The sequence below is a fragment of the Magallana gigas genome, chromosome 3, assembly GCF_963853765.1.
Source record: "Magallana gigas chromosome 3, xbMagGiga1.1, whole genome shotgun sequence".
Lineage (NCBI taxonomy): Eukaryota > Metazoa > Mollusca > Bivalvia > Ostreida > Ostreidae > Magallana > Magallana gigas.
Genome location: NC_088855.1, coordinates 54260232 through 54272696, shown reverse-complemented (window position 1 = coordinate 54272696; position 12465 = coordinate 54260232). Strand labels below are relative to the sequence as shown.

The following is a 12465-nucleotide window of genomic DNA, read 5'->3' as shown; positions in this document are numbered from 1 at the left end:
AGTCTATATTGTATACATGGTTAGTCTATATTGTGTACATGGTTAGTCTATATTGTATACATGGTTAGTCTATATTGTATATCATGGTTAGTCTATATTGTATACATGGTTAGTCTATATTGTATACATGGTTAGTCTATATTGTGTACATGGTTAGTCTATATTGTATACATGTTAGTCTATATTGTATATATGGTTAGTCTAAATTGTATACATGGTTAGTCAATATTGTATATCATGGTTTGTCTATATTGTATACATGGTTAGTCTTTATTGTATACATGGTTAGTCTATATTGTATACATGGTTAGTCTATATTGTATACATGGTTAGTCTATAGTGTATACATAGTCTATATTGTTTACATGGTTAGTCTATATTGTATACATGGTTAGTCTATATTGTATATCATGGTTAGTCTATATTGTATATCATGGTTAGTCTATATTGTATACATGGCTAGTCTATATTGTATACATGGTTAGTCTATATTGTGTACATTGTTAGTCTCTATTGTATACATGGTTAGTCTATATTGTATACATGGTGAAACTGATTCAATGATTATTTTATTGTTGCTGCCTTACTTCATGTGTTTGTGTTCCTTATCTTAACATTTTTATAATGACCAGGAGATTAAAGTTAAAGCAGTTGGGGTTTTTAAATGGTCATTAGATTTTAAGGTCTTATGTGGGGGACTTTGGCTAGAACACATCATCTAGAGAGATAGTGTGTTGCTACTTATGCTTAATTTACACTATGCATTTGGATCTTCTATTGTTTGTACTATAATACCTATAAAAAAATACCTCTTTTTGCCAAGGACGAAAACATAAAATAAGCAAAAAGTCGATATTTAAAAAAATACGATGCAAACTTTTAATCTTTTGAGCATATCTATTTTCTTCCGACTACGTCGATACTAGAAACAGGCGTCTCCTTTGTGTAGTAGCAGTAGTGGATCTTATGATGATGAGTACAGTCTTCGTCATACGGATAATTTGATGATAAAGAATAATGAGAAGAACACTGACTTCCTGTGTATGTATACGGGTACCTAATCCACCCGTCAGTGGAGCGCATGCCCAGCACTTTTTGACACTTCTTTGTTCTCATTTCAGGATATAAGTAGAACGGTTCCTGATGAGGTAAGATGATGGGAGCTGATTCAGACCCGTCATTCCTTAAAAAAAAAACACACACACAAAAAAAAAAAATTTGTTATCAAACAATGAGTCTCATCAAGGGCTAACTCTGTTTCAACTATTTAAATTATCGGTCGTAAATGAAGGTATATAAGGCATATTATTTATAATTCTGTTTTTACAAACTCCGTATCTTGTTATTGTTTTCTCTTGCAAATTATAGAATTGATCTCTATCACGTTTAAAATCCTTTGCAATCCTTCTTAATTTTTGGTTTTTAATCAGAGGAAAACCCTTGTAAGCAATCAAGAAAGTTACTAGTACATGTGAGTGTTTATTTTGTTGTTGTTGAAATAATAAACAAAAAAGCTGTACATTCTTTTTAAAATTGCATAGTACTCAATAACAGGGGCAGGTAAAAACATTCACTTATTAGTCGGCTTCAGGTAAGAAATACAAATTTATATCACACATATGTCAAAAAGATAGAGAAAACTTTTACGGTAATATCAAACGCCTGAAATAACACAGATAGCGGTGCAGCATGGAACACTTAAATATTCCAATATTGCTTTTATGGGCGGTGGAAAGGGTGTAAAAAGGCGTTTATGCAAAAAGAACAACTATTCTTTAAAAACATTCTAAATACGAAACAAACCAGCTTGAAACAAATCCAACAGCCTCTTTTGCAAAATCAACAAAACTCTGCATCGGTGTCTGTTCATTTTGCACAAAAAGGCTGTTGAAATGATAAGGCATAATAAACAATAATTGTTTTAAATTTAAAAAAAAATAGCACACCTTAACTATATATTTAAAAAGTTTATCGATGGGACAAAATAGACACTTATCATAGATACTAGATCATAGATAATAATCTTTTTAATAATTGAGAGAAAAAAAATAATATATTTTTGTTTATAAAAACTATTGTTAAACTCTATCATTATATTTATAGACGTATGCAATGGAAAATATAACTTAGACAATAACTTTACCTGCAGCAGAAGTTCTCTACATAGTACTGATCCGATATCTGTAGACTTGGAACAGATCCTGAACTATTAAATGTTTGTTCTGGTGATTCATAATAATTTATGTGAGGAATACTTTGTAAACCGTGCGTAATACTTGCTCTTCTGAAACCTACACAAAATAGACACAAACAACACGGTTAATAAAAAATAATTGGTTTTATTCACGTAAGGTGGTATGGGACACCTGGCGATATCGATATTGATGTTGATAAAAGTACATTATTATAAAACACTTTCACCGTTTTCAATTTTTTTAATTTTACAAAATTTGTCCAAAAGAAATGTTTTAAAATTTTTGGAAAAGGTAATCATTATAAAGGTATTGCGCTACGCTGTTAGAAAACAATTTTGGGAAAGAAAAACATATAAAATTATACTTGATTTTATTGTTTATTTAAATAGAAAGTATGTCACAATTAACCCCTTCACGGTAACTGCAGTACTGCTCTTTTGCAGGGCAAAATGACATGGTTTGGTGAAATATGACATAACGTCAATTGTTTCATTTACGTCATTTAATTATCTACCTACTGAAATTTCGGCAAAGTATATCATTTTGCCCTGCAAGAGAGCAGTACCGCAGATATCGTGAAGGGGTCTATATGGAGGTACCCCATACTACCTGATAACATTACCCCCTGCACAAACCTGATGGGCAACTGTCGGACGCTCGGTCAAGGCAGTAAGATCCAGCAGGCCAGTCATGTGATCTGTGGACCGAATCCTCTACTCGACCACAGTACGACATTTCGAGAGTTGTAGGTCCATGCAAACCTAAATCAAAAGGCAAACTACCGGTTTTATATAGTGCATTTTTCCTTAGACAACTTTCCCCTGGAAAAAATACAATGTAGCTATATAGCAGTTTTACCTCCCTTGAAAGCTGGCTTAATAGTGGGATTTTTTTTATATCCAGATTATCCCAACGAAAATCCGTTTTCCCCCTTTTTTTGCATTCCGGTGATGTGTAATTAAAGGCCCGCCCAGTAAAATGGTCCGGGCAGAACTTTAATATTAACATTTAAGGTCTGCCTTTGCTCTAAAAGGGCCCGGCCTGTACAAGTAAAGGTCTGCAAATTTAGTGGTATTATTTTGTAATTCGTTTAAAGGAGTACGTACCCGAAGTGAGTTCGTAAATATCCAGCACAGAGTGTAAATGAAAATATATATAGCTTGGTCAACACAAATAAATTAAAATAATTATAACGGTTAAAAAACGTTTTTCCCCATTATTTAACTTAAAATTTTGCATGGCAACATGCAGAGCGCTATTGACGCATGGAAACAAATTTTGCAAAAGAAAAAAAAATAAACAATTTACTTTAGTTTTAAAGAAATATCTTCTTTATGGATAAAGTTTAAAAAGCAATAATTTCTATAAAGCGGTCTCCGAGAGAGTCTTTCTTTAAACGCTCTTTTTGTTATTTCTATAAAATGAAAACATAAAAGGTTAGTTCACTAACTTAAAGAGAAACAAAAATTAAAATAGAACAAAATCTTATCATGTTATTCATTTCTTTAAAAAGTTATTGTTAGGGTTGAACCAGGGTCACCTAATCACAATTCGTTTAATAAGTCACTGGGACCGTCGCTGCGAAATTTTAAGGACAAATTTCCATCATATAAATTAATTTTAATTCAAAACACATATTCTTTATTAAAAATTAAGTACATGTATTTATAAACCCTGAAATATAAAAGATTTTTTAAAAATTTATACAATCGCTTCCTGTGAAATAACAGGACATAACTCATATTATTTTATTTTATTGGCAAACCGTCTTAATTCATAAGTATACATGTAGGTTTCTTATCAAAACTAAGATATGAACAAAGCCTTTTTCTTGTCCACTCTGATTAAAACCATTTTATTAATATCTCTTCAATTTTTAATCTACGATGACTTGAAGGTGATATATACCTTAGAAAGGTATCAATTATCTTGGAGACTGGTTAATATCTTAACATATACTATAATTACCTCATGGGCGATATTTAGGATCTTCCAAAGAACTCTAAAGCAAAGGTTTAGCCCGGACAAAATTGCACAAACAGACGGAAGGACCGATAGGCGACATGATAAGTTAAACATTATTTTTAAATGTTAAATCTTCCCAATTTTTTTTATTTAAAGAATTCGAACACATTATTCTGTGTATCTTGTCAAGCCATGCAATTTATTAATTAATTACCTGAATATTTTTTTTTTTTTAAATGGCAAAACGAAACTCAGCCTGTACAGACGAATGTAGGTATTTGCAACTCGTAGTTGGGAAAGAGGCTGCTAAATAACCAGTTTCCCGAGGCGAAGGGGGAAGGCTACTATGGGAGAAAAGCTGCTATACATCATCAGTAATAGAAGGAATTATACCTTTGAACTAAAGATGTGAAAATGCTCTAATTACCTTTGATGTGCAGCTCTTGGTATTGAAACGTGTTGTTTGGGTCTGAAGCAATTGTAGAATTTACTGTGTGAGTTGTACTTCCAGTTTCCCAAGGTCCATCATCAGTGGGACATCCACTATTGGGTTCTAGCAGAGCAAAAGGTGACGAGGGCCATGACACAGGGTAGCTTGGTGCAGAATCTTTAAACATGAACAAGAATATGGCTAATTGTATTGACATTTATATCTTTATATTTTAAATATTCCCGGTGTATTCGAAGATTAAAAAATCAAAACCTTTAGCGTCAGGTGCTCGGAGGTATGCTGAATATGCTTTTAGAGCCTGTTGTATGTTTTTTCGCCAAACAGGCAGTGCGTACACAAAATTCCGTTTACAAAGCCTTTCGTCTTCAAAATTTTGTGGAGTTTGCCAGAATTTTGCGTCAAGCATCTCATCAATGCTCACAACCTTGTATTTGATTGGCTCGCTGACCTGCTCGCTCCCCTTTGAGGTGCTAGAAACGCTGGTCATCTTCGAGTTCAGATTAAGAGTATCCAAGTACGTCGGGTTGTCCGTAAATGTTTTGGACAATGATACTGAGGACGTTTGACCCCTAGCCGCACCAGTTGGCACCAGTAGTTCAGGATGCTTAATAAAGAGATGTCGAGCTATTTTTTTTTTCAAAGTCATAACATCCATAATTAGCAAGTTTTTACTGAATTACAACTTACCGTTCCTATGAGAGAGCTGACAATATCTTCTACCGCTACTCGCTTTCTGATTTTCTTCTCCCATCCAATTTCTGTCCCCATCACTACATGCTAGAGTTTACTGAAGGATTATTGATCTGGTTTCTTTGTAATGATATGATGGTGTAGAAATACTACTGTATTGAGCGAGACAGGAACTTTTTTCATACCTACCGTACCCCAGTCTTGGAGAAAGTCCATGTAACTCTGGTTGTCATATATCCCTGACAGTGAACACACAGTTGCTGCAAATTCGTCTCCGACATTGAACTTGTGACTGCTGGCCAGATTGGTCATGTACCTTGATCTCCCTTTGTTACAGAGGCTGATCTCGTCGATGTACACGAAGTCGCCCATATAAGTCTCATGACTGACAGACTGGTACCCTTTATATATATATATTATACAGAAATGTAATACTTCTCAATCACAAATACAACAAATCATTTTTATTGTAATTTTCAATGTTGTGAGGATTAAGTCAAACTTTGCATCGCTATACCTACCTTCACTTAACGAAAACGCATGGGTTGAAATGTCATCAGTGGTATTTCCTAAATCAAATATCTTTTTAGTAAGTGTAATGATTCAGATGAGTTAAAAGAAAATGAATTGATTTCAAATAATAAAAATGTACCAATGTCTATCAAGTCGTGAAGCAGTCTGGTTTGGTAAGACTTGGTTCCGTAGAACACTTCTTTATAGTGGGTGGGGAAACACAGGGGGTACTCGTGGTACGAAAGTTCACGAGGGGAGTCAGGCGGATCCAACTTAAGTATCTGGCGCGTCATTAACAGCCCGGGATCCTTCCCTGTGTTAATGTGGCTGTCACCGTCTGGGTTCCCTTTAAGGAGGTTGTATCCCATCCCCACAAACAGAGCGGCAGGGGGTAGTGTGGCGTGTGAGAAGTGAAGGACAGACAGGGAGAGACAGATCACGAGAGCACAAAGCTGACATCCAAATCAAAAACAAAATTATAAGGTTTCTGTCTGTTAGGTTCTGTCAGTCTATTTATACATAAAACTACACCTTGAGTGCACTCATTCAATAAGAAGTATTAATATGGGCAGCGGAAAGGGCAAAAAATACATTTTTACAAAATCTACGATAAACTAAATTCAGCAATCTAAAATAATATTATCAATGGCCAGAGGTGCAAAACCAACAGTATTCTCTGCAAAATAAATGTACATAAATTCAACCAAAGATATCTAAATACAAATCAAACACAAAAAGTAAAACCAACAGGCATAAATGTAAAACCAACATACATCAACATGAAACAAGCGGACGCACAAATAAACGCCAGGTGGCGTTTTTTGGGAAGCAATATGCGTCATCGATTATTGGAATCCGGGATGGTTCGCGCCTATTCTGTTTCGCCCTGAGATGTTGATATATTTATTATGATTTATTAAAAACTATAAATAATATTTTAATGACTTGTTTATACTCGCACATTTGTTCGAAATATTCATATTCAGATAAAAACATATGCATAATCAACTATCGTACAGTCTTCTAAAAAAAAAAAAAAAAAAAAAAACGTCATTTCATTGTTATCCATCAGGCACGTAGCATCGTTTTTGAAAGTTGGGGGGGGGGGGCAGGCTCATCCAAAAAAAAATCTTGACAAGCAAAAAAAAAAAAAAAAGAAGGGGGAGGGCAGCCCCTCCCCCACCCCCCCCCCCCCCCCCCGATGCCCGATGCTACGTGCCTGTCCATACACATGATGATATACAAAAATCTGAAGGAAACATTTTCAAAATGTTCAACAAGACATACATGTATGTTCATTGTAAATTAAAATTTTATAAAGTGCATGTATCAGAGTACTTCAAGCTTATCGACATGAATTCTGCCATGTCTTATATTTTTTTCAAACTACTTGTACAGGCAATGCATAAGAATGTAGAGAAATAAATCAAACTTCGTTATAGAAAACATTGTATGCATTAATTAATGCATATTTTGATGATAACAATTAATACAAAATGTTTACTTTTAAGACTTTCCGTTTCCGTCAGGCTAAGGCACATCTGTATAGAAAATAATAGCAAACCAAATTTTCACGCCTCTATTCACGTAGTGTCAGTCATTTGTTGCATTTCGTATCACTTTAATTTTACTGGGTGGAAGTAATGCAAACTATACAACTTGATATCTTTGTCAATTTTGTATTTACTGTCATCCGGTAAATTAAAAATTTGCAAACAAACAAAAAAGAAAAAAAAAGATTGGAATAGAAATAAAATTGTTAACGATTAGGTTTGATTTAGTTTGACTTTTGCGATAAGAATTTTAATTTTTTGATTAAATTTATATTAATTTTATAAGACTGGTAAAAATCGTAGTTAAATAGTGGATGCAGGGGAGGGAAGAGGGGGGGGGGGGAGTAATGTAAAGTTCAAGCAGATAGTTTATGTAATTAAATAATGATCCCCAAAATAGAGCTATGCTAACTATATAATATTATACATTTGTAATTACATTAACATTCCCCAATTTTTCATAATAAAATACAGGTAATTCTCAAGTGAATGAGAGGCTATAATTGTTATCACAACACAATTCACGCCTCTAGTTCTGAACGATATAAAACGGCATGGCTTCATAAAATAAATAAATAAAAATCCTAATCAAGCAAGCACGCTGTCTTGGCCGTACATGCATAAAAGCAAGCACCGTTTCAGTGGGTTTTTTAAAAACATATTTCAATTCTTGTATAGGTAATAATTAATTTCAGAGGAATAATAATACGAGAAAAGTATTTTAATACAGTAAGATGTTTCGCTCCGAGGCAGATGCGAAACATCGAGGTGCGAAACATCTCAGGGCGAAACAGAATAGGTGAGAACCATCCCGGATTCCAATAATCGATGACGTATATTGCTTCCCAAAAAAACGCCACCTGGCGTTTATTTGTGCGTCCGCTTGTTTCATGTTGATGTATGTTCGTTTTACATTTATGTCTGTTGGTTTTACTTTTTGTGTTTGATTTGTATTTAGATATCTTTGGTTGATTTTATGTACATTTCTTTTGCAAAGAAGACTGTTGGTTTTGCACTTATGGTCATTGATAATATTATTCTAGATTGCTGAATTTAGTTTATCGTTGATTTTGTAAAATTGTATTTTTTGCCCTTTCCGCTGCCCATATATTAACATTTAATAAAAAAAAATAGATAAATATTTCAGACATTTATAAGTAATATTCTGATTGGATGAGGTCGCTTTTCCACAAAATTCTAAACACGTTTTTGCTACCAAGTAATATTCTGATTGGATGAGGTCGTTTTTCCACAAAATTATAAAAACGTTTTTGTTACCTGCATAGATTTTTAATATGGTGGTTAAAATAAAGTGCATAACTGATAATATGCACGATATAGTAAGCTTTGCCCGCTGACAAGGCATATATAGCATTTGTCTTAGCCAATCCCCCATGTTACTATAAATAGCAAATATATAGCACAACTGCACTCAGGCACGTAGCATCGTTTTTGAAAGTGGGGGGGGGGGGGGCCAGACCCATCCAAAAAATCTTGACAAGCAAAAAAAAAAAAAAAGAGAAATTTAAAGTTTCCAAAATTCTTCAAAATCCTAATCCGGGGGGGGGGGGGGGGGGGGGAGGGGAGGGGGGGGGGTAGACTCAACTGTACTTCCAAAAAAATTCTTCCCTACCAAAATTTTTTTTTCCTCCAAATCATGAAATTCCTAATCCGGGGGGGGGGGGGGGGGGGGGGGTTAACTTCAATTTGACTACTCATTTCCTTATTTTCATATCAATTTTTTACTAACTTCCAAAAATGTGGGGGGGCCAACTCCATTATAATTCATTTTTTTATATGTAAATTTTAAAAAAATTGTTGCGGCGAGAAAAAGTGGGGGGGCCAGGCCCCCCCCCCCCTTGCCCCCCCCCCCCCCTTATGCTACGTGCCTGGCACTATGAGATAATATTGCTTCACAAATATGTAATACTTTATCGAGTTTAATCGTATATTAAAATATTATGTTAATAAAAAATATTTTTATCTCGTATATACGAGAAAAGATCTCGTTATGCCGGGTTAATCATCACGTTATTATGAGAGAAGATCTCATTATTACAAGTTAATTATCTCGTTATTAGGAGAAAAGATCTCGTTATTATGAGAAAAGATCTATATCTAGTGGTGCGTTTTATTGTTCTACACGTGCTTGGAGGTATGGATCTGATGAACGAGGAACACTTATTACGTGTAAATATGTATTTTTCTTTTGATATTAATACGTGTTCAATTACTATAACCAAACAAATTACAAGATGTGTTAATATTACATTAAATAATGGTGAACACGTTTCATTTCAGTATGTACAACGTGGCAAGAAAAATCGAAATAAAACAGAACGAAGGTAGATTCTTGCGTTTAATAATTCTACCATTATTTCTTCACACAAACCAAATGATTGGATCTTTGCCCAATAGGATATAAAATGATGTGCAATCATTTGGTTTGTAAAGAGACAAATATCCACTTACCATTTTAACAGGTCTTCCTGGAATAATTTAGAGCCAATGATATTGGTTAAAATGTCGATCAGATAAAGTTGAGACCTTTCTGCAAAATAGTATCACCGTGCAATCGTTATCATTTTTACCACAGATCATTTCGCCAGAAAATGATAAATATTGAAATGATAAGGTTCTATGTAAATGTACTACAGCATTGTTGAAAAAGGCCAGGGTCAGTCGTGTTGCATTGTCTATATACGCAGTAAAAGTGATTCTCATTGTACTATTACAATGCCATCTGTATTTTAAATGGTTGTTAGTGTGTAAAATTACAATTTTTATAACGTGAAAATCTCCATTTCAGTTTTGTATGTATATGATATTAACCGATCAATATATTTCAAATGACCTCAACTTTTACTTTGATTACACTCGGCTGTTCCCATGATTATTAGAGTACTTTTGACCATTTGTCTTAGAAACTCCTTCAAGAGCGCCGTTATTTTAGACTTGAAACAACTTGTTGAACTTTTTTAAAACTTCTTACTTGGAACCAAACTAACAAATTCTTTTGGTGTTCGTATACTTAGCATATGTAATATTTTTTTTTAATATTTTTTATCCCCCTTGTGACCTCAGAAAATTAATGATTCTAAATACATAAACAGACTTTTTAATAACTTGATCAATATAAAGTCAGACGACAGTTTAAATAAAACCAAGACGGCGGTGATGTGTAATCACATATAATAAAATGCTGAAAACAACAGCACATTTTGTTTTTAATACTAAATAAATTTTGTTTTTAATACTAAATAATTTAAATCAAATAAATTAATTATAATATAGCAGAAGGGAATTGTTTTATTTACTTAACAGGGAATTTTTAGCTGTATCTCGCTGATAACTCGACAACAGACGTTCAAGATTGGGCTCATCATTTGAAATGCCCTCGTTTATTATGGTAAAAAAAATTGATGGAGAATTCAGCTAAAGTTGTGATCGTATTTCTCAAACATCTCGACCATTTCTATATGTACTATAATGGTATTTCCATAGTACTTTTTAAGAAAGCTCTGTAGTTCTTTTTTATTCATAACATCGCTATTGTATTGGTGTTTTTTTCATGTTCTGAATTTGAATTTACCTGGTGGCAGTAAATTCACAACATGACAGTTTCAGATCAAAGCAATTCTTATACACGGATATGACGTCTTCGTTCATGACCGTTGATGTCTCAACAGTCTGATAATCTGCCATGGATACCGAATAAACTATTATTATTCTACTTTATGTAATTCGTTTTTTTTTGTACTATAAAATTAAAAGTGTTTCTACTTAGGCATTTTAATTGTGTATATGGGCAGCGGAAAGGGCAAAAACTACATTTTTACAAAATCAATGATAATTTAAATTCAACAATGAAAAATAATATCATCAATGACCATTAATGCAAAACCAACAGTCTTCTTTGCAATATAAATATACATAAAATCAACCAAAGGTGTCTTTATACAAATCAAACAAACAAAAAGTAAAACCAACATACAAAACGAACAGATATCAACATAAAAGAAGCGGACGCACAAAAATAAACGGCAGGTGGGGTATAAGGGAAGCAACACGCGCGGTTTGTTGAATTTAAATTACTATTGATTTTGTGAGAAAAAAAAAATTGCCCTTTCCGCTGCCTATATAATACCCTTCTCTTTACAACAATTGTATTTCTATTTTGTGAGATTCTTTCTTAGTTATTGTATTTACATTAATATTTTTTATGTTTATATATGATATGATATTGAATATTTGCGGTAAAAATGTTTTGTTCATTTGATGATAATAATCTTATTTAGAAGTCAACCGGTGAATCCGAAGCGCTTTTGTATCAGTTCTATTTAAGAATCAAAATTTATATAGATGATTGACCATGCAGTCACTGTCTATGCAATATACATTTCATTCATGAAAAATGACACACGTTTCTTTGGTACAATTGACATGAAGGTGACATTGATAGGTTGATATTCTTGGTTTAAGAGATTTTAGCATTTATTTTTTGTTAGTACATGTAAAATAATATTCCACCAAGAGCTTTGTTCAGAAGTGTTGTTGCTTTGGAAATTAAAGTGCCATAAAAAAAAATACACAGCATAAATTCAATAAAACTTCTAAGTATTCTCCCAGTATAACGGTTACTATAGGATATAAGCACATGCATTTATGTTGTCGTTGGGGGTGACTGATTTCCACTTTACTTTCAAATAGTTCAAGACGATGCATTGACTTTGAGCTCAGGTTGCAACACGAGACCTTGACCTTTCTAAATATCACAAACACTTCCGGTTGTTGTAAGTTGCCGATGGAAATTATATTACACTTATGGAAAAGAAAAATTAGATTTAAAAAAAAAATATTTCCTTCGCATTGCTTACTATTTAAAACAATGTCGAGGACAAAATAAAATGTCACTTATGAGTACTGGAAGGATTTATCTTTGGTATAAAATTTTGTTTGTTCAAGCAGCCGCTTAATGTTTTCTTAAAGAAAATCTGCTTGAAAACATGCTGTTTTATACTAAAATGTGAAAATGGCAGAAAAAGGTAAACTTCATGCCATATTTTTAAGTTGTGGGCAATTAAATCAAAATGAAAAT

At 33.4% G+C, this 12465-nt stretch overlaps 1 protein-coding gene across 1 annotated transcript; it reads right to left on the bottom strand.

The window, feature by feature from the left end:
• Positions 1 to 448: 448 nt before the first annotated feature.
• LOC136274113 (uncharacterized) lies at positions 449 to 9964 on the bottom strand. The gene is made up of 10 exons (XM_066080389.1): positions 9840 to 9964; positions 5954 to 6266; positions 5823 to 5870; positions 5491 to 5702; positions 5299 to 5388; positions 4864 to 5215; positions 4588 to 4767; positions 2831 to 2956; positions 2144 to 2291; positions 449 to 1183 (listed from the first exon to the last, which is right to left on the bottom strand). Exons 1-10 carry the CDS (start codon positions 9840 to 9842, stop codon positions 898 to 900), a joined length of 1758 nt encoding a protein of 585 aa, XP_065936461.1. The 5' UTR covers positions 9843 to 9964; the 3' UTR covers positions 449 to 897.
• Positions 9965 to 12465: the final 2501 nt, after the last annotated feature.